At 39.2% G+C, this 18331-nt stretch overlaps 1 protein-coding gene across 1 annotated transcript in view; it reads left to right on the top strand.

Moving 5' to 3' along the window:
* Positions 1–18331, top strand: part of ADAMTS20 (ADAM metallopeptidase with thrombospondin type 1 motif 20) — a 177954-nt gene that overhangs the window by 3911 nt on the left and 155712 nt on the right. The window contains exon 3 of the mRNA XM_030322578.1: positions 14946–15108. Within this exon, the coding sequence (XP_030178438.1) occupies positions 14946–15108 (163 nt within the window). The remainder of the gene's footprint in view (positions 1–14945; positions 15109–18331) is intronic.

Below are 18331 nucleotides of genomic sequence, written 5' to 3'. Positions count from 1 at the left end.
TTCTGCTACATCCCTAACTGTGAAGGGCATGTGGAGGAGGGATCCCTTTTGGAGGGTCTCTTCCCTGAATCCCGCTTAACCTGCTGAAACTCTACTTTTGGTAGTCCCCTTAAACTAACATGCCTTTGTCTCTAGGATCTTCATCCTCCGTGGAGAAGTTGGCACATGCACATCTTTCCATCTGTTTCTTTGGCCTCCAGTCACCCTCCTGGGTGAAGAAATCTGCGAAGTTCCCTTCCACATCTTGTTTAGTTGACTGGTTCTCCTTCCATCTTCTTACTTGAGGTAGCCTCTACCCTTTCAAAGGTGACTATTGAGGAAGGAGATGAAAACCAAAGTGTTTCCAAAATATCTCTCTATGTGGAGCTGCTTACAAAAAATTGACACCTCAGCATGAATCCCATTTAGTGGACTGCTAGTGTTGGATTAACCCCAAACAGGTGAACTTTAATTCGTATGTGGTTAATTTTTTCCCCATTATTCAGAAGTCTTCATATTTGTCTTTCACTAAATCTCTGAGCCTGAGCTAGTACTTAGTGGCTTTTTTTTTTATTTTGAGAGGGAGGGTACGAGCAGGGGAGGGGCAGAGACAGGTTCCCAAGGAGGCTCTGCACTCCCCATGGAGCTCCACTGCAGGCTTGATCCCATGATCCTGGGAAAATGACCTGAGGCAAAATCAAGAGACGCTCAACTGAGCGAGCCATCCAGGTGCTCTTTAGTTTTAACTGTTGGGGACCCAAGAATCAGCACAGGGTCTGCCAGAAGTCTTTTTCATGTGTGTGTCACTTGTGCTTTTCTGTAACTTTAGTCCATTGATGAACTGTCACAGAATGTACAGTTACCAGGCCTTAATACTCCTATTTTCAACTCTAAGCCTTGCTCTTATGGTCCTATTCTCTATCTTCTCATAATGTTGCCAAAGTAGAGATCAGTATTTACTAAGCTGAACTTTTGGTGTATACTGGTCAGGATGGCACATGTAAATTACATCCAGGCTTTTCCTACCAGCCCCTGGGACGACTAGTCCTCTATTACCCAGTGGGTTCCCTTCTTCCCAAGGCCCTCGGGGACTAACCTGACTGCCTAGACTGTTAGCTTCACTATTTCTTGGTGGGATTTGAAGCAATGCAGTCATCTTGGTTGAAAGAAACTGTTTCCAGATGTCCTAAAACCAGACCCTGCATCTGGCTTCTACGGTGTTCTCCTACAGTAACTTGCAGTGGTGCTGTGTACTTATTTGAAGTTTTTCATAACCATTCTGTGGTGTGTCAAGCACTATATATAAAATTCATAAGGACCTCTCAGTTATTCAAATACTCCATCAAATACTCTAACAGGGAGAATTTCTTATATCTCTTATGTGAATATTCTGTTAGTTTTGGTCCTCCAAGAAGTGGGTGACAAGACGGGATTGTGTGACTAAGCATTTTGTGTAGGGGAAGTGCCTATGTTAGAGAAAATAAGGAACTCTGAAATGGAAGAGGAGAATGTTAGGTAGAAGCATCCAAGGCTACTGGGGAATCTAAGCAAGATTCGGTGAAGCTTGCCTCAAGCCGAAATGGGCTGAAAGAGGAGTCCCATGCCCCCTAAGGAGGGGTATACCCTCAGTATCCTTGCCGCACTCAGTTACTGAATGGGAGCATCACTTGAGAGATGGCTGGGTTGCAAACTAGGATGGATTTCAAAAGCTAGTGGCTGGGACCCTTGGCCAGTTATGCTTTGCATGTTCAGGGCCATCCTGTACTGCCACCAGGCACACAAACCCAAAGTCTGATCCTGTTGAGAGGAGTGCAGGACGTGTACTGTGTGAACTTGGAGAAAGGAGTAAGAGCATGGAGACCTGTGCTGGAAAAGGCCTCTCCACTGGACTTTAAGAGGGATAACTCCATGTGGATCTGGAAATTCAAGGGCAGCTCCTGGCCCTGTGCAGCTGGAAAATAGGGTGGATTGGGAGATGAGGCTAAGGGAGACATCACATTAAAGCGTGGACTTGTGAAAGCATGAGGCTTGAGCTGTGGTGGGGGGGGGGGGTTGATGTGTTGGGAGGGTCTTCTCCTTATGCAACGCTGTGCAGGGTACCAGGGATGGTAGTGAGTCGCTGAAAGGACCACTCTTGCAGTCTATGGGAGGGGAAGAAAAGTCACTTAATGTGGTTGCAGCAATGAAGGGAAAGAGTAGGTGCCTGTGTGAGGTATGCTAATGTAGACTAGTGGTTCTCAACTGAGGTCAGGCTTGCTTTTAATTCTTATAAAACTGTCAAGTTAGCTAGCTTACAGTGTATACAGTGTAGTCTTGGCTTCGGGAATAGATTCCCATGATTCATCACTTAGATACAGCACCCAGTGCTCATCCCTCCACCCTCAGTTTGTTTTCTGTATTTAAGAGTCTCTTATGGTTTGCTTTCCTCTGTAACATTTTTTTTCTTTTCCTTCATGGTCTTCTGTTATGTTTTCACTCCTGTGTGGAAGTTGAGAAACTTCTTTCTCTGACTTCTTTCACTTAGCATAATATTCTCCAGTTCCATCCACGTTGCTGGAAATGGCAAGATTTCATTTTCATTGGCAAGTAGTTTTTGTGTGTGTCCACATCTTCTTTATCCCTTCATCAGTTGATGGACTCTTGGGCTCTTTCCATAATTTTGCTATTGATAGCACTGTGAAAACATGAATCAGCACTCCTGTATCCTTTGGATAAATTCGAGCAGTGCTATTGCTGGGTTGTAGGGTAATTTTGTTTTTAATTTTTTGAGAACCTCCGCACCATTTTCCAGAGTGGCTGCACCAGTTTGCATTCCCACCAACCGTGCAAGAGGGTTCCCGTTTCTCCACATCCTCGTCAACATCTGTTCTTTCCTGAGTTGTTAATTTTAGCTACTCTGAGCGGTGTGAGATGGTATCTCAAAGTAGTTTTGATTTGTATTTCCCTGATGAGCATCTTTTCATGTGTCCATTAGCCATTTGGATGTCTTTGGAAAAATGTTTATTCCCATCTGCCCATTTCCAATAATCCAATAACTGCCCAATAATCCAAATAACTGGGTTCTTTGTTCGGATGTAAAGTTTGGGGAGTTCTTTATAGATTTTGGATACTAACTCTTGATCTGATAGGTCATTTGCAAATCTCTTCTCCCATTCCATTGGTTGCCTTTCAGTTTTCTTGATTGATTTCTTTGCTGTTCAGAAGCTTTATCTTAATCACGTAAGTGGGGACATTTTTCTCTCGTGTGATCTTTGGTGATGTTTGGAGACCATTTTTGCTGTTACGGTTGTGGGGGAGGGTGGTATAGGGAAAGCTATTAGTATTTTGTGGCCAGAGGACAGTGATATGGCAAAACTTCTCCCAATGCATAGAACAACCCCCTTCACAAACCATCAAAATGTTAGTGTTGAAGTTGAACAGCCTTATAAGGGGACACATTTGAATTTTGCACCCTAAAAGACCAAAATGATTTTGATGACTTAAATGACTGCATGATCCTGTAACCATTAACCAAGAAAGCTAATGACAGAATAGGTGGCAAGGAAGAGATAATTACTCTAGAAACAGGTGTTTGGTTCTAGAATAGGTTTATAATAGTTGAACTTGAATTTACTCTTGGTCTAGAATGTTCTTTCTCTTAAACTCATCATCCTTCAGATCAGTTTTAAGCCTTTTCCCTGATTTTCTCTAGACCAAGCTGACCAGGCCTGCCTTTGTTCCGCTACTGGATTCCTCCTTATGTATCCTATATCGAATTGTAGCTACTGACTCTTCTGTAGACTTTCAGTGCAGGGATGATGATGGTAGCACCCAATGGAGAACACAGAAATGCTCAGGTGAAAGAGCTAAAGCAGCTTTTAACATGTGCAAAGTAATTACACTAGTTCATTACATCAGTTCTAAATGCAAGGAAATTTTTAGCAATTTGTTGAAGTACTTGAACATACTTTAAAAAGTTGTGCATAGGTTAGAAGATAACTAAGTTGTGTTTTTCATGTGGGTTTATATTGCACTCTTGTTACAGGAGGCTTTATTTCTGTTTTGCTTGTACTTCCTGTTTTCCATAAAATATACTTAAGCTATCCAGGAAGGTGTTTATTACATACTAGCCACTGTTAGATATTGGTAGTAATGTCAGTACAAGAGTGTTAAACTTCTTCAAATATTCATGAGCTACATAAATGCTGTATCAGCGTAGTAACAGCATGAAGACCTACTGGCTCTTGACTGCCTTAGTCCCAAAGTGACACACTACCATTGACATTGTGCTAATGCCTGACTTGACGTAGATGAAAAGGTCTGGGAAATGAGGGGCAGTGATAGGACAAGGAGGAGGATAGAATATATGCTAGTTGTCACCGCCAATCTTGGCCACGGGCTGCCCTTCTTTTGGCCAAATATCCACTTGTCTTTTTCTTCCTGCACAGCAAGCCTACCTCTCTCATCTACAAGGAGACCACCTGTTGGGGGCACGGTCTTCATCCCCAACCCAATATGCAGCATGACTGTGACCCTAATCTTAAACTTCCTACAGGGAAAAAAGAAACCTGATTTATAGCCATTTTGGACAACTTCTGAGGAGGGATTGTGGAGCCTTGCTACCTTGGCAGGAGAGCTCTTTAATCACCTTGGATTCCTCTTTCTGGACAGCCAAGTCACCAAGACCCCTGGTTCTGTTCTCTGGGCGGGTCTTGCCCTTCGCTTCATGGCCACATCTAAGATTCTGGGAGGATGCTGTCTGGGGGGTGGAGATGGGGGTTGGGGCAGGTTTTAGGAATGCTGAGGTAATTGAGGGGCTATGGTTTATGTTACAACTAAAGCAATCGGGGCTTCTTTAGTCCAGGCTCGTGGTTTCTCTGACAGTTTGGTACATAAAAAAAAAAAAAAAACACACACAACTTAGCTGACTTCAGACGGCAGATTGAGTTTTGGTAATTACTTCATGTTAATTATCTATGACCGTTGCCAAAGGCATTCACGTTAAATCTGTGAATGCCAAGAATATCTCCTAAGGAAAAGCAAAATATTGGATTTTTCCCTTACTGATAAAAGTCCAGCTGTACTAAAGTAGAACAAACTATAATAAATCGTAAACTTTAGGGAAAACTATACCAGGAGACATAAATGAAAAAATGATATGTTTTCCTAAATAATTGAAAACTACATATGTTATTTGTAAACTAGACTATAAGAAACATGCTGTAAATATGACAGATGGTCGGGCAGGTATATGGCATGTGTCCTAGATGTTACATATATTTTCAAGTAGCATGGGCTTAAAACATTTCCATAATCAGTCATGAAGATATTTCCATCATACATCTATAAAACAATTCTGAATGACTTCTTAAAGTTTCTAATTGTTATAATGCCTTTAGGTTTTATGTCTTCAGATATTCCAGTTAGAAGTTGAGAGAGGCTATCCTGAAAACTCCCTAGACCTCCCAAAATGTTGACTGTTCTCTACCCTTGTGAGTTCCTAGAATTTCACAAATCCTCAGTGCCCACAAGAAATACTACAGAATTTATTCCTTGTTGTTGCTGGGACACCACTTGCACCAGGGTCATTTGGCTATATAAGGCTTGGGTGGGTGAGTCTGGCGTCGTCCTCTTGATCCTCAAGGGCAAGGATTGGTGAGTGTGGTCTCTTTTCAGAGGAAGTATTGGCAATGCATTTTCTCTTTATTGCCTCCTCCCACTTTTATACTGGAGATCTGGAGTTGCCTTGTGGAATGGGGAGTAATGAACGTTGCCAGAGGAAAGGACTCCTCTTGAAAGTCTTAGAATTTTCTACTTTAGACAACTGGAGCCAACTAGATTTTCTTCATATTTGAAGTGTGTGTATGTATGATGCTGTTTCCTAGGCATGATCAGTGGTGTTATGAGGAAATGTAACGGAGAAAAACCTGCATCCAATGGAGTAGCTCAAAATAAAAATCTGAGTTAATCTTCATGATCTTTTATTACATAATTATGCTCTGCCTAGGGGGAAAAGGGTGGCTGTAATGTGTGCGTGCGTGTGCAGTTTGTTTTTTGAGAGAGTGGGCAGGGACAGAGAGGGGAACAGAGGATCCCAAGTGGTCTCTGTGCTGACAGCAGAGAGCCCCATGTGGGGTTGGAACTCTTGAACCCTGAGACCATGAGCTGAATCGAGGTCGGACACTTAATCGACAGAGCCACCCAGATGCCCCAACATCTGTGTTTTTAGTGGAGAACTTTTTATCCTATTTCAAAATCCATCTCAAAATCACTGATGTTTTAACAATACTGCCTTTCTCAGGAAATTAGGTAGAATTATTTCTATTCTACAAGTTGTGGAATGGAGAGTCCAATATGAAGTGACTTGCTTAAGTTTCTGTAAGTGTAAACACAGATCATCTCCTCTGGCTCTCTTATAAATAGCATTAACCTGATTCTCCTCCAATTTATGAAAAACTACCACCACAAAGACCAAAATACTACCAGTGATCCACCCCTAAAATTAAAACTCAATTTTCTTAATCATTGAGAGCAATTGGTTCCTAAAATTCTTAGAGGCTCTAATTGCCCTACTCAATTGGAATTTGTTTGAATGTTCTGTACTTGCCAATGCTAATGTGATAACTATAACTGACTTTGGAAAAGTGTCCAGTTTATATTCTGGTTTTTACTATTTAATGAAATCTGAGTACATTATTAGTTGTGGCTACAGTACATGTGTTTGCCATGTATCTGGAAAAAAGTATGTATAAATGGCACAATACGGAGGAACATTTTGGAAAAACAATTACATATATAAAAATACTCTACATAAAAATTTTGACCTATGAGAATAAATTGGAACCAGTTGTATGCATAATTGCTTAATGCCTCTCAATACAGCTTGGTAAAAAGATCGTTGCTCAAGTAACTGGGAAACCCTTGCCCAAGTGAAAACTAGTTTTGCTGCTTTTAATAGTCATAAAAAGAACGTGTTCGGAATTTGATTGGCATTTCTCATGAATCAAATTGCAATGCCCCTCTGCAGACAGGCAGGTTGCTAAAAATATGGCATGATCTAAATAGGATTCCATGAACCACCTGTTTTAAGTCTTCCAATTTCTTACCAGGTTCCTTTCCAAGTTTAAAAGCTTCCTTACAAGCCTTTAGGCAAAGCTCTAATATTTTTACTTGAACAGAAAGTCCCCTGCAGTGGGGTGGGTTATAGAAAACATGATGGGAGTAACATACTTAAGTTCCTCATGGATAAATACAGAGGAGTTACTGTGAGGACAAATGATTCTTTAAGTATTCCTAAAACATAAGGTTTTTGTTGGAGAAAAACCTTTGAGTTATAAAAGCAATATTCTTACCAGGCTACAGTGTTCTGGTACAACTTAAAAGGACGTTCTGATGGACTCTGGATAGAGCTATTTTCACTTTTCACGTGGGAATATAAGCTTGACCCCGTGCGGTGTTATTGGAACATTATGCTAGAAAAACCCCATTGTCAGATTTTGATCCAAAAAAATTAAAAAATTTCCAAGGTAGAGCTTCAGTATAGCTTTCCCCAGTAGTTTGGCATTCAAAGTAGTTTTGTAGATGCATTTAGATATGTAATAAGCCACCTCATGTCTATTTGTATCTTTTACCAAGATGCTATCACATTTCCCTTCTTCAGCATGCTTTTTTAAAAAGACAGAAAACAATTTTTCCATGGGCCCATTTATTCACGTTTCAAAAATAGTGTCTTTGTTCCTGATAAGCATAGTTGAAGTTTTTCTGGGAATGCGCAAGGAGCTGAAATTTTGGTATATATTGAAAATAAGTGATCTGTAGTTATCGCTGGAAAACAGGAATTAGTAGAATTAAATATGCTAGTGTATAGACAACTAGAATATCCAAGAAATAGATGAATTCTTAATATATAGCTACATTGTTTATGCTGCAACATTAAAATACGAGAACTCGATTATCTTTTAAGCCTTTAAAAAAGTGTAATCCTAACCTATTATGTAACTGAGTGCCAAAACATTTTACCAGTTAGCATTGAAAGAAAACCAAAGCATGTAAATTTATGACAAGTCCCCTAACTACCATAACTTAATGTTAGAGGGAAAAATAAGGGGAGAAAACCAGGTACTTCACCATGTTTCTTACAAAATGTTCATTTCTATGGATATGTATTGAGTATCTGCTACATCTTAAGCAACGTTTTAGATTTTTTGGAACTGTAAGCATAGTAATGGCTTTATCTTTAAGGAGATGTTGATCTAGTAATAATTGTGTGTGAAGAGAAACTTATGACTATAATTGCTATACTCATTTAAATGGCTTTAAGGGATTATTTAAAATTGTGATTTAAAGGTTATTTACAATGAGATTTAAAGCAATAGCTTCAGTTATTCTCTAACATATTTATAACTAAGAACTGGAAATGAGGCCTCATTCATCAAGACTGTGCTTATCCTATCCGTGATTCAGTAACTGATCTTTGAATTTGTTCTTCACAGGATTTGCTTAAGTGGAAAATTGCCAAGTTTTTAGATTGTTTAAAATGTTTATTCTGAGAGTGCAAATGTGTGCTCCTGAGCTAGTGGGGAGGGGCAGAGAGAGAGAGAGAGAGAGAGAGAGAGAGAGAGAGAGAGAATGAGAATCCCAAGCAGGCTCTGGGCTATCAGCATGGAGCTTGATCTCCTGAACTATGACCTTAGCCAAAATCAATAGTCTGATGCTTAACCAACTGAGCCACCCCGGTGTCCTTAAAAATTATGACATTTTAAATGCAGACCATTCCATTTTTAAAATTTTAATTTATGTGAGACTGTGCATGAGCAGGAGAGGGACACACACACACACACACACACACGTGCATGGAGTTGGAGTCTGAAGCAGGCTCCAGGCTCTGAGCTGTGAGCACAGAGACCAACGTAGGACTTGAACTCATGATCCATGAGATCATGACCTGAGCCAAAGTCAGATGCTCAACTGACTGAGCTATGCAGGCGCCCCTAGACCAATATATTTTTGAGTATTGAGATGTGATAAGCACAAGTGCAGCCTGTCCAGCTGTCTAGTTTGCCCTTGGTTAGCACGGCTTCAGCCTCCCTGTTCTGTCACTTGGACCTGCCAAGCTTTTCCCCATTTCTGGGCCTTTGAGTCCCTGCTCCTTCTGGAGTGTCCTTCCAGGGTTTTCTAAGGCTACCTTGTTTTAGCCTCAGCCTGAAGTGCATCCTTACCCCACTGATTGTCTCCCTGCCTTTGTTTTTTTTCTTTAACTTATTTCTAATTTACATCCAGGTTAGCATATAGTGCAATAATTTCAGGAGTAGATTCCAGGATCCATCCCCTATGTATAATACCCAGTGCTCATCCCAACTCATTAAGGCTCTTCCTTACTGCCCCTTGTCCATTTAGTCCATCCCCCTACCTACAGCCCCTCCAGCAACTCTCAGTTCTCTGTATCTGAGTCCCTTAAGTCCCCCTCCCTGTTTTTATATTTATGCTTCCCTTCCCTATGTTCATCTGTTTTGTATCTTAAATTCCATATATGAGTGAAGTCATGATATTTGTCTTTCTCTAATTTCACTTAGCATAATACCCTCTAGTTACATCCATGTAGTTGCAAATGGCAAGATTTCATTCTTTTTGATCACTGAGTAATACTCCATTTTGTGTGTGTACACACACACACACATACATACATATACCACATCTTTATCCATTCATCCATCAATGGACATTTGGGCTCTTTCCATACTTTGGCTATTGTTGATAGTGCTGCTATAAACATGGGGGTGCATGTGTCCCTTCGAAACAGCACACCTGTATCCCGTGGATAAATGCCTAGTAGTGCAATTGCTGGGTCATAGGGTAGTTCTATCTTTAACTTTTTGAGGAAACTCCATACTGCTTTCCAGAGTTCCCAGCTTTATTTTCTTTGTTTTTCCTACCACCAGGCATAGCATTATTGTCTTTTCCATAGAAGTGTAAATTCTTGGAAGGTAGGGATTTGCATGTTCCCCTCCATCTCTGGCCCCTAGCACTGTGCCTGGCACATAGTAGAAGTATTCATTAAGTATCTGTCAACTAATTTGTAGGGTTTATCAAAACTGGTTTATCATAACTAGTACTGTGTAATGGGTTAAGGCATGAACTGTGAAGCCAAACCATCTGGGTTACGTCTTATTAGGTATAAGACTTGGATAAGTTAACCTTTTGTTCCTCATTTGTCCTTACTAGAAAGTGGGGATAATATAACTTGAGAATTACTGTTAGGTTGAAATAAATCCTATAGGTATATATTGGAATTAGGTATTAATATTACAAATGCCTACTTCCAATTTAATCTCACCAAACTAGAGAAAGGGGTCTATAAAAGCTGACCATTTGAGGCCTGCTTTTCACTCTTAACTACCAATGGATACGAGCCCTCATCACACACCTTGCTGACTGCCTACCGCTGACTACCTACAACTGCCACCAACTCTTCCCTTGCTGATGTAAAGATCTTAGCTGCACAAAGATCTGATCTTTCAGACTTACTGCGTTGACTCTTGTCCCTCTTCCCACTTCTCTTCAAACCCTTTAATAATTCGCCCATGGAACCCTTCCCAGAATGTTTTAAAGCCCCTGCACAAAACTATATTGAAAGATAGTTATCAAGATATTAAAAAGCTATGTAAGTGTTTACTTGTGCATTAAATATCTAATAACTAAATATTGAGTATCAACCTATTGTGAGATCGCAAACCTCTTCGAACATGATGAAAAATCGCCTTGCCATCGGCAATATCACTGGGATTTGTTGCCTATGTTCCCACTTGAAGAAAATGCTAATTTTAGTTACACGTTCATGATCATAAGGATGTAATTTTTCTCATTTGTTTATGGTAAGGCTTTCCTGATTAAAACCTCCCTGCATGCAATAGTCTCCATGTTCTAGCTCCAGCTTGTGTCCTAATTTCTCTTCTACCTCAGTTTAACAGAAGCTGAGGGAATCATAGTTTTAATGGTTGAACAAATACTCTGCACTATGCCTACTCTGTCAGATACTGTATTAGACCATGGAGATTCAGAGCTCAGGTCTCTGCCTACATGAAGCCTCTTGTCTAGTGAGGGAGAATAATTATAAAGAATAAACGCACGAAGATAACATGTAATGCTCTGAGGAGATCAAACAGTATCCTATAAAGAAGTAATATACCTTCACCTGTACTATTTCTAATCCTTAGTTTCTTTACTAGCACCCAGGCAAACAAATGTTCAGTGTTTCTCTTTATTACACAAATGGTTGTGAACTATACATCTTGGTGTAGTATTTTGCTTTAAATAATTGGAGGCCTTTTCATATCACTACATGCAATGTTTACTTTTTGCCTGTAACCACAAAATATCCCATTGTGTGGCTGTACCATAGTTTATGTACATGTCAGTGGTCTTGGGATTAGGTCCTGTATCTTGCTGTTAAGAATGCTATGGTTAATAACTTTGTTACTTCATATATTTGGAAATGTAGATCGGTAATAGAAATTCTCAGAAGGGGAATTACTGCCTCAAAAAGCAAATGCATTTGTAATGGTGTTAGATATCACCAAACTGCTTTGTATTGTGATTGCACTAATCTACCTTCTAACAGTAATGTATGAAGGTATCTGTTTTTTCAGACACATTTGAAGTATGTTATAAAAACTTACATTTTTGCCAATTTCCTAGTTGAAAATGGCTTCTCGCTATATTCTTCCTGAGTGAAGTTTAACATTTTTAAAAATGTTAGTTTGAGAGAAAGTGAGTGCATGCACACAAATCGGAGAGGGACAGAGAATCCTAAGTAGGCTCTCCACCATCAGCACAGAGCCCCAGTATGGGGTTAAACCCGTGAACCATGAGATCAGATCATGACCTGAGCTGAAGTCAAGAGACTGACAATTAACTGACTGAGCCACCTGGGTGGTGCCCCTAATATTTTCTTTTTTATAGGTTTTGAGTCAGGATTAAAATGACTTGTCCTATTCCAAAGTGATAAAGGCATTCTCTTGTTACTTTCTAGTGCTGTTATGGTTTTATTTCAAAAGCTTACATCACTGATCTTTTGAATTCTATGTAGGAAGTATCCAAATTATTCTGGATATCTGCCCACATGTTGCAATACTCCTAAATATTTTTACTGATTTGAGATGTTGTCTATGCACAAGTCTTGAATCCTGTAGGATTAATTAGCCTTCCTTAATTAGCCTTGGGCTTATCATGTGCTAGCATTGAAGAATTTAATGTGGCTGTATCCTATCTTAATATCTAAATAGTCCTAGTCCTACCTCCCTGTTCTCTAGAATTCTCTTGGTTGCTTTATTTTTCCATATGTACTTCAGACGTTTACATATTAAATATAGTTATTAAAATTAGAGTCTTGTTAAATTTATAGATTCATCTGGGAAATCTTATTACTCAGGGACATGGCACTGGGTTCCATTTAGTTTGTAGTTCTCTAGTAGTGATTTAACATCTTACAAATTTGAGTTCCTGGGCATTTAATCTGTAAATGGGATAATTTCTTCATAATATCATCTAATGGGTGTTTGTTCATATATGTGAAAACTTGTTAGACCTGTATTTTATCTCCCTGAAATCACTTATAGTAGCTTTTCAGTTATTAAGGTACATGCTGATTGCATCTATGAATACTTTTAACTCTCCCTTTGCAATCTATTCTTGATCTTTAATCTGTCTTACATGTGACATCATCTCTGGGCTGGGATAGTTTATCTTAAGCACTTGTTTTATATTCTATGGGTGTTTTTAAAATGAAGAATGTTAAATTTTTTTTAGAAGTCCTGTGATCTCTTTTAAATTCACATAGGGGATTGTAACGAATTAAGATTCCCAGTATTGGGGGTGCCTGAGTGGCTCAGTCAGTTAAAAGTCACACTCTTGATCTCAGGGTCTTGAGTTCAAGCTCCATGTTGGGCTTCATGCTGGTCATGGAGCCTACTGCAAAAAACAAGAAAATTCCCAGTATTACACCATCCTTACATTCTTCTAGGAAATTCCATTTTGTCATGTATTCGCAGGTTGCTGAATTAGGTTTGCTGGTAAAATTTAGGACTTTGATCTCGATCTATATGGGCTTGTCCTGTGTTTTTGTTTTGGTGCTGTCTTTATCAGGTTTTGCTCTAAGATCACACTCCCTTCTTAAAAAGAACTTACATGTTTTATGTTTTGGAAAATTTCAAATAACACTGGAATTAACTGCTTTTTCAAGGTTTGGTGGAATTTCTCTGTAAAATCAAAGACATGAGTTTTTTTGTGATGTAATTGACCTCTTTTTCTGTTGGGTAGAAAAAGGGTCTGTTTTGGAATCTTAACATTTCTGGAGTTGTTTCGGTAACCCCTATTTTACCAAACAGTTAATCTCTATATCATAAATCCTCCCTCTGTTTTTTTGCTTTTCTCAGGCATTGATAACTTGTAATCATTCTCTCCCAACTGTCATGCTATTGCTGTCACTGCAATTGAGGTTTTGTCTTCATGTTGTAGCCTCTTATAACTGCTAGTATTTTTCCCCCCACCATCTATAACACACAGTTACTAAGCTAAACTTTCTACCTTAGTCTTTTTTAGTATAGTTGACCCTTCTAGTCTTATTCACTAATGTTATATATACCCCGACATCTGGTATGGGGCAGACATGAGAGGCATGCAGAGAGAAGTGTGGGCAAAAGCTCTGTTCTTACAGAGCTTATGTTTTAGTGGATTGTATCAGACAAAAATAAGAGGTATTGATATGTACATTGAAGAAAAATGAAACAGGATAAGAGGGATAGATCTAGGAGGTGGGTTGACATGTGGGGTGGTGAATGTGGAGCAGAAATCTGAAACAAGTGTTCGAGGAGCCATTAGGAAAGTGCTTGAAGGCAGAAGTTTTAGTAAGGGGATAGGTCCTGAGGTGAGCTGAACACATCTTGTCATATTTGAGAAATCGCAGAGACACGCCAGGAGTGGAGCTCTAGAAGGAGCCAGGGTAGAAGTGGGAGAAGTCAGAATTAGTTACCTGTGTGCCTGGAGGCATAGTAGGGGCAAGATGTGAGCACAGCAGGACATCATAGATTATTGTAAGGACGTTGGATTTTACTGAATGACTTGGTCATGTTTGTTGAAGAACATTGATCTAGACTTAAAGAGAAATTACTGTGACTCCTCCATAGACCCTAAACTAAAGGACTGTTGGTTTATAGAGGAAACAAAACATTAGGTTAGATCATGGATGTGTTAGTAAAACTTGGCAGAAGCAGTTGGATTTCAGTTATACCTTGAAGGCTGAGCTATCAGGATTTGCAGATGACTTAAATGTAGGATGTTACCTTAGGCATAAGAGCTCATCCTTGACTTCTAAGGACTTGTGGCCTGAACATTTGGAATAATACTGTTGCCATTTACTGAAATAGGGACCATTGAAAAGGCAGGTTTGGACTGAAAATCAGGAGTTTTGATTTGGACATGTTTAGGCTGAGAATGCTACTAGTTATCCAAGTGGGGATATTGAAAAACAAGTTTGTGGCTTCTGGAATTCAGAAGATAGATCTTCGTGAAGACTCTTTAGTGGCTCTCCACGGCTTACAAATTGTAAATTGCTAGCATCACCTTCAAGATCTCTTATCTGACCCCAGAAAACTCACTGCCTTATATAAACCAAGCTAAACAGGCTCTCTTATTATAGAAGGTGATAGATTTTTTTTTTTTTTTTTTTTTTTTTTCCATCCTGAGGACATTGCCTATGCCATTCTTTTTACTGGAATGCAGGTCATCACAACACTGCCTATTAGAAAGCTGTCCAGTCTTGGTTCCCTTCACGCTCTTATGTATTGGGTCATCATGGCAAGGAAACGTTATGTTTAGTGGATGACAGTGAATGAATAGACTTCTGGATGTCCTGCATCCGTGTGCTCACTTAAAACTGACGCTGCATGCTTTCCCTTCTTAGTGACAAAGTTAATTATTTTCTTTCTTTTCAGATGGGAACATTTAAAGCGCATGATGGTGAATATTTCTTAGAACCTATAATGAAGGCAGATGGGAGTGAACCTGAAGATGATCATAACAAGCCACATCTTATATACAGGCAGGAATTAAAGAGCAGCTATTTTCTGCAATCTCCCCAGCCTTGTGAAGTTTCAGGTAAACTATGGAGTAAAACTTTTTTGGTAAAATTACACTATTTAAATATTCTTGTGGGTTAGAATTGACATATGTTCCTCAAATTCTGAAGTATATTTAAAACAAATTTTCTTGACCTGTAAGGACCCATTAGAAATTAGTTTGTAGGCAATTTTGTAAAATAAATTTAGATCCAAAAAAGTATTCTGCATGAGATTTAATAATCAAACTTTAATCCATTTACTAGTCACACTACTAGTATGCTTTTTCTTAGCAGAATTTTAGATAATTAAAGAAGAACCAAAGTAATAACCCGTTGTCCAATTTTCTATGCTTTCAACTTTGTAAAAGAAACATTGTGTGTAGTTTTCTGACTCTTACTCCGTATTTTGAGATTTATGTTGGTGTGTGTAACAGGGGTTTAGTCTTGCTCTGCAGTATCTTACAGGCCATATATCCATTTTCCTATAGATAAACTTTTGGGTTATTTGCAGTTTGTCATTATAAACAATGCTGCTGTGAATTTTCTTGTCTCCATCTGCTGTGTTTGAGGTTTTCCCAAGTATATACACAGATACTAGAAAATTCCGTATATTGTTTTACAAAGTGGTTTTTATGAGTTTATGCTTCCAATAATGAATGATATTTTTTTGTTTCTGTAAAATTCAGACCAAAGAATTATAATGGATTAGAATCTAGGAATAGTAGGTATCTGTAAAATATAAATCATACATATCTATAAAGTACAAATCTGTTGCTAGTAAAATTAGTGCATTGCATAGAAGTCCTGTTAAGAGTTGTGTCCATGTGTGTACGTGAATCTTCATATCCTTGTGTCATTCTCTGAAGAACGGAGAAAGGCACCTGCAGTTATCATCAAAGTACAAAATCTAGACAAAGGACTGGGATTAGAAAGGATTTGAGATTGTAGGTGTCCATAAAGTATAGTCCCAACACTGCAATGCCATCTGTTTTGGGATATAATGATATGTAGGCCTTTGAAGGTTTTCTCTGGGAATGCACTTCTTAACCTTTGCTATTATAAGCGTGCCATTTTGGAGTGGTTCTCACTGTGTCTAAGGCCGTGTTTTAAATCTATTGACATAATAGATGCCTTTCTTATGCTTTTAATATGAGCATAAGGGTTTCATTTTTATGGCTTCAAAGAAAACACAAATGGGTACAGCTTCACAATAGAATTCTACAGAAGGCAGCTTATGCTTGTTCTGATCTACCATTCAGGAGCAGCTTGTTTAATGAATTGTTTAGCTTCTTAAGAAGAAAACCACCAAGTAGACACTCTGAATGCATAAATGTTTCACATAATGATATGCAGGGTTTTGCATTCACAATCAGTGTTCATTATCAGAAAGAGAATGGAACAAGAAAAGCCAGTCTTTTGTTTAAAAATTTTTTATACTACACATTTATTACAAAAACACAAAATTAAATAAAGTTATGGAATTTCATTTTTTAATCACAATTTTTCCACATTTATCTACTAAAACCTCGAAGACTGTATCCTTTACAAGTCGTAAAAATGGAGGTAATTTAAGTACAACTAACCTACGTATCTTTAATCACAAAGCAATCAATTAATGGCCTAAATAATTAGCTGCTAATCATCATTTTGTTAGGCAAAATGGAGACTTGTGAACATAATTAGTAAAATGTTATCAAAGGCTTTTTCTTCCCCAATTCATGTATTATTGTTCAGACATACTTGTAGGATCTTCTATTCCACAGGTGAACCTTGATTCAGAAGGACCTCTTCAGATGGGTTGGTCTAAAGATTGAGTGAGCACATGAACCAAAAAGGTTAAGGGGAAAAGGGAAAGTCATTTTTTCCCCACATTTCTATTGATGGTCTTAATTCATTATGGCCCTAAAGTGTTGCAGTTCATAGTGCTTTCAAGCCTTGATGGTTGTTTTCAACATCAGTTTTGACAGTGGCTCCTTGAGGCCATACAAATTACATTTGGTTGCCAAACCTAACTATTGTGGATGCCAGGCTCCAGGTAGACCTCCGACATTGTCTAAGTAAAATGAGTCAAAATGGCAAAACACCCCAAAACCCCACAAAATGAGCAAACAGCCTCTGTACGCTACCATCATCCACCCTAACAAAACTAAAACCTCAGAAGGGGGAGGCTCTGAAAAGGTTGGGAATGAAATATCTTCTGGGTTTTTTTTTTTAATTTTTTTTTCAACGTTTTTTATTAATTTTTGGGACAGAGAGAGACAGAGCATGAACGGGGGAGGGGCAGAGAGAGAGGGAGACACAGAATCGGAAACAGGCTCCAGGCTCTGAGCCATCAGCCCAGAGCCCGACGCGGGGCTCGAACTGCCGGACCGCGAGATCGTGACCTGGCTGAAGTCGGACGCTTAACCGACTGCGCCACCCAGGCGCCCCTCTTCTGGGTTTTTACATGCAGTTCTGCTCTTGCTTATCCCCCTTGTCACCCACGGCAGAGCGGAACTGGTCCTGGTAAGCTCTGCAGTCTTTTCCCTTGCTACTCTGCCCCTCTCCTCTCAGTGTCAGGAGTTTAGGAGCTTAAAACATTTCTTCTATTAAACGGGACTTGACATGAGTAAAATGAAAGGTCTTTCAATGCGTTTTAGATGATGTTGGCCAGTTTCAAAGTTTCTGTGTTTTTCCTAGTTTTTTCTAAACTTATCCTTAGTCTTGGAGTCCCTAACATGTGCCAAGGAATGTACTGGGTAAAACTTGAGTGATTCTCTTCATTCAGGTTCTCAAAGCCCTGGGGGTGGTAAAAGAACACAAGAACAGAAATCACAAACTGAATCGAGGCTGCTGTGGGCAAGGAGCTGTATTACAAGCAACTCAAGGGGCTGAGCAGCAACTTCCTGGGTTTTTACCAAGGAAGTGATACTTAAAGCACCTAATCTTCATTGTGAAGGATTTTTGGGCATTTTCGAAGCAAAAGTAAAAGGTTGATGGTAGAGGGGACTTGTATTAAAAAAAAAAAAAAAAAGCACCCAAGATTAGTTTAGATCAAGTATGGTAAGGTGACAGACCTGGAAATAACTACCTTTTGAAAGAATTTTACAATTCACAAGAGAAGGGGACATGCCACCCCATGACAAGCTATGAAGCATGTGGGTTGGTCAGGAGGCAGGAAGGAGTGTGGGGAAAGCATGGGCAAAAGGGTTTATTACTATAGTAGTGGAGAGGTCCTCCGTTGGGCAGGAAGTAAAACAGATACTGAGGTTTGTAGTGAGA

This window comes from Lynx canadensis, chromosome B4, assembly GCF_007474595.2.
Source record: "Lynx canadensis isolate LIC74 chromosome B4, mLynCan4.pri.v2, whole genome shotgun sequence".
Taxonomy (NCBI): domain Eukaryota; kingdom Metazoa; phylum Chordata; class Mammalia; order Carnivora; family Felidae; genus Lynx; species Lynx canadensis.
The sequence above is the reverse complement of the archived record's forward strand: the minus strand, read 5'-3'. Positions and strand labels throughout refer to the sequence as shown.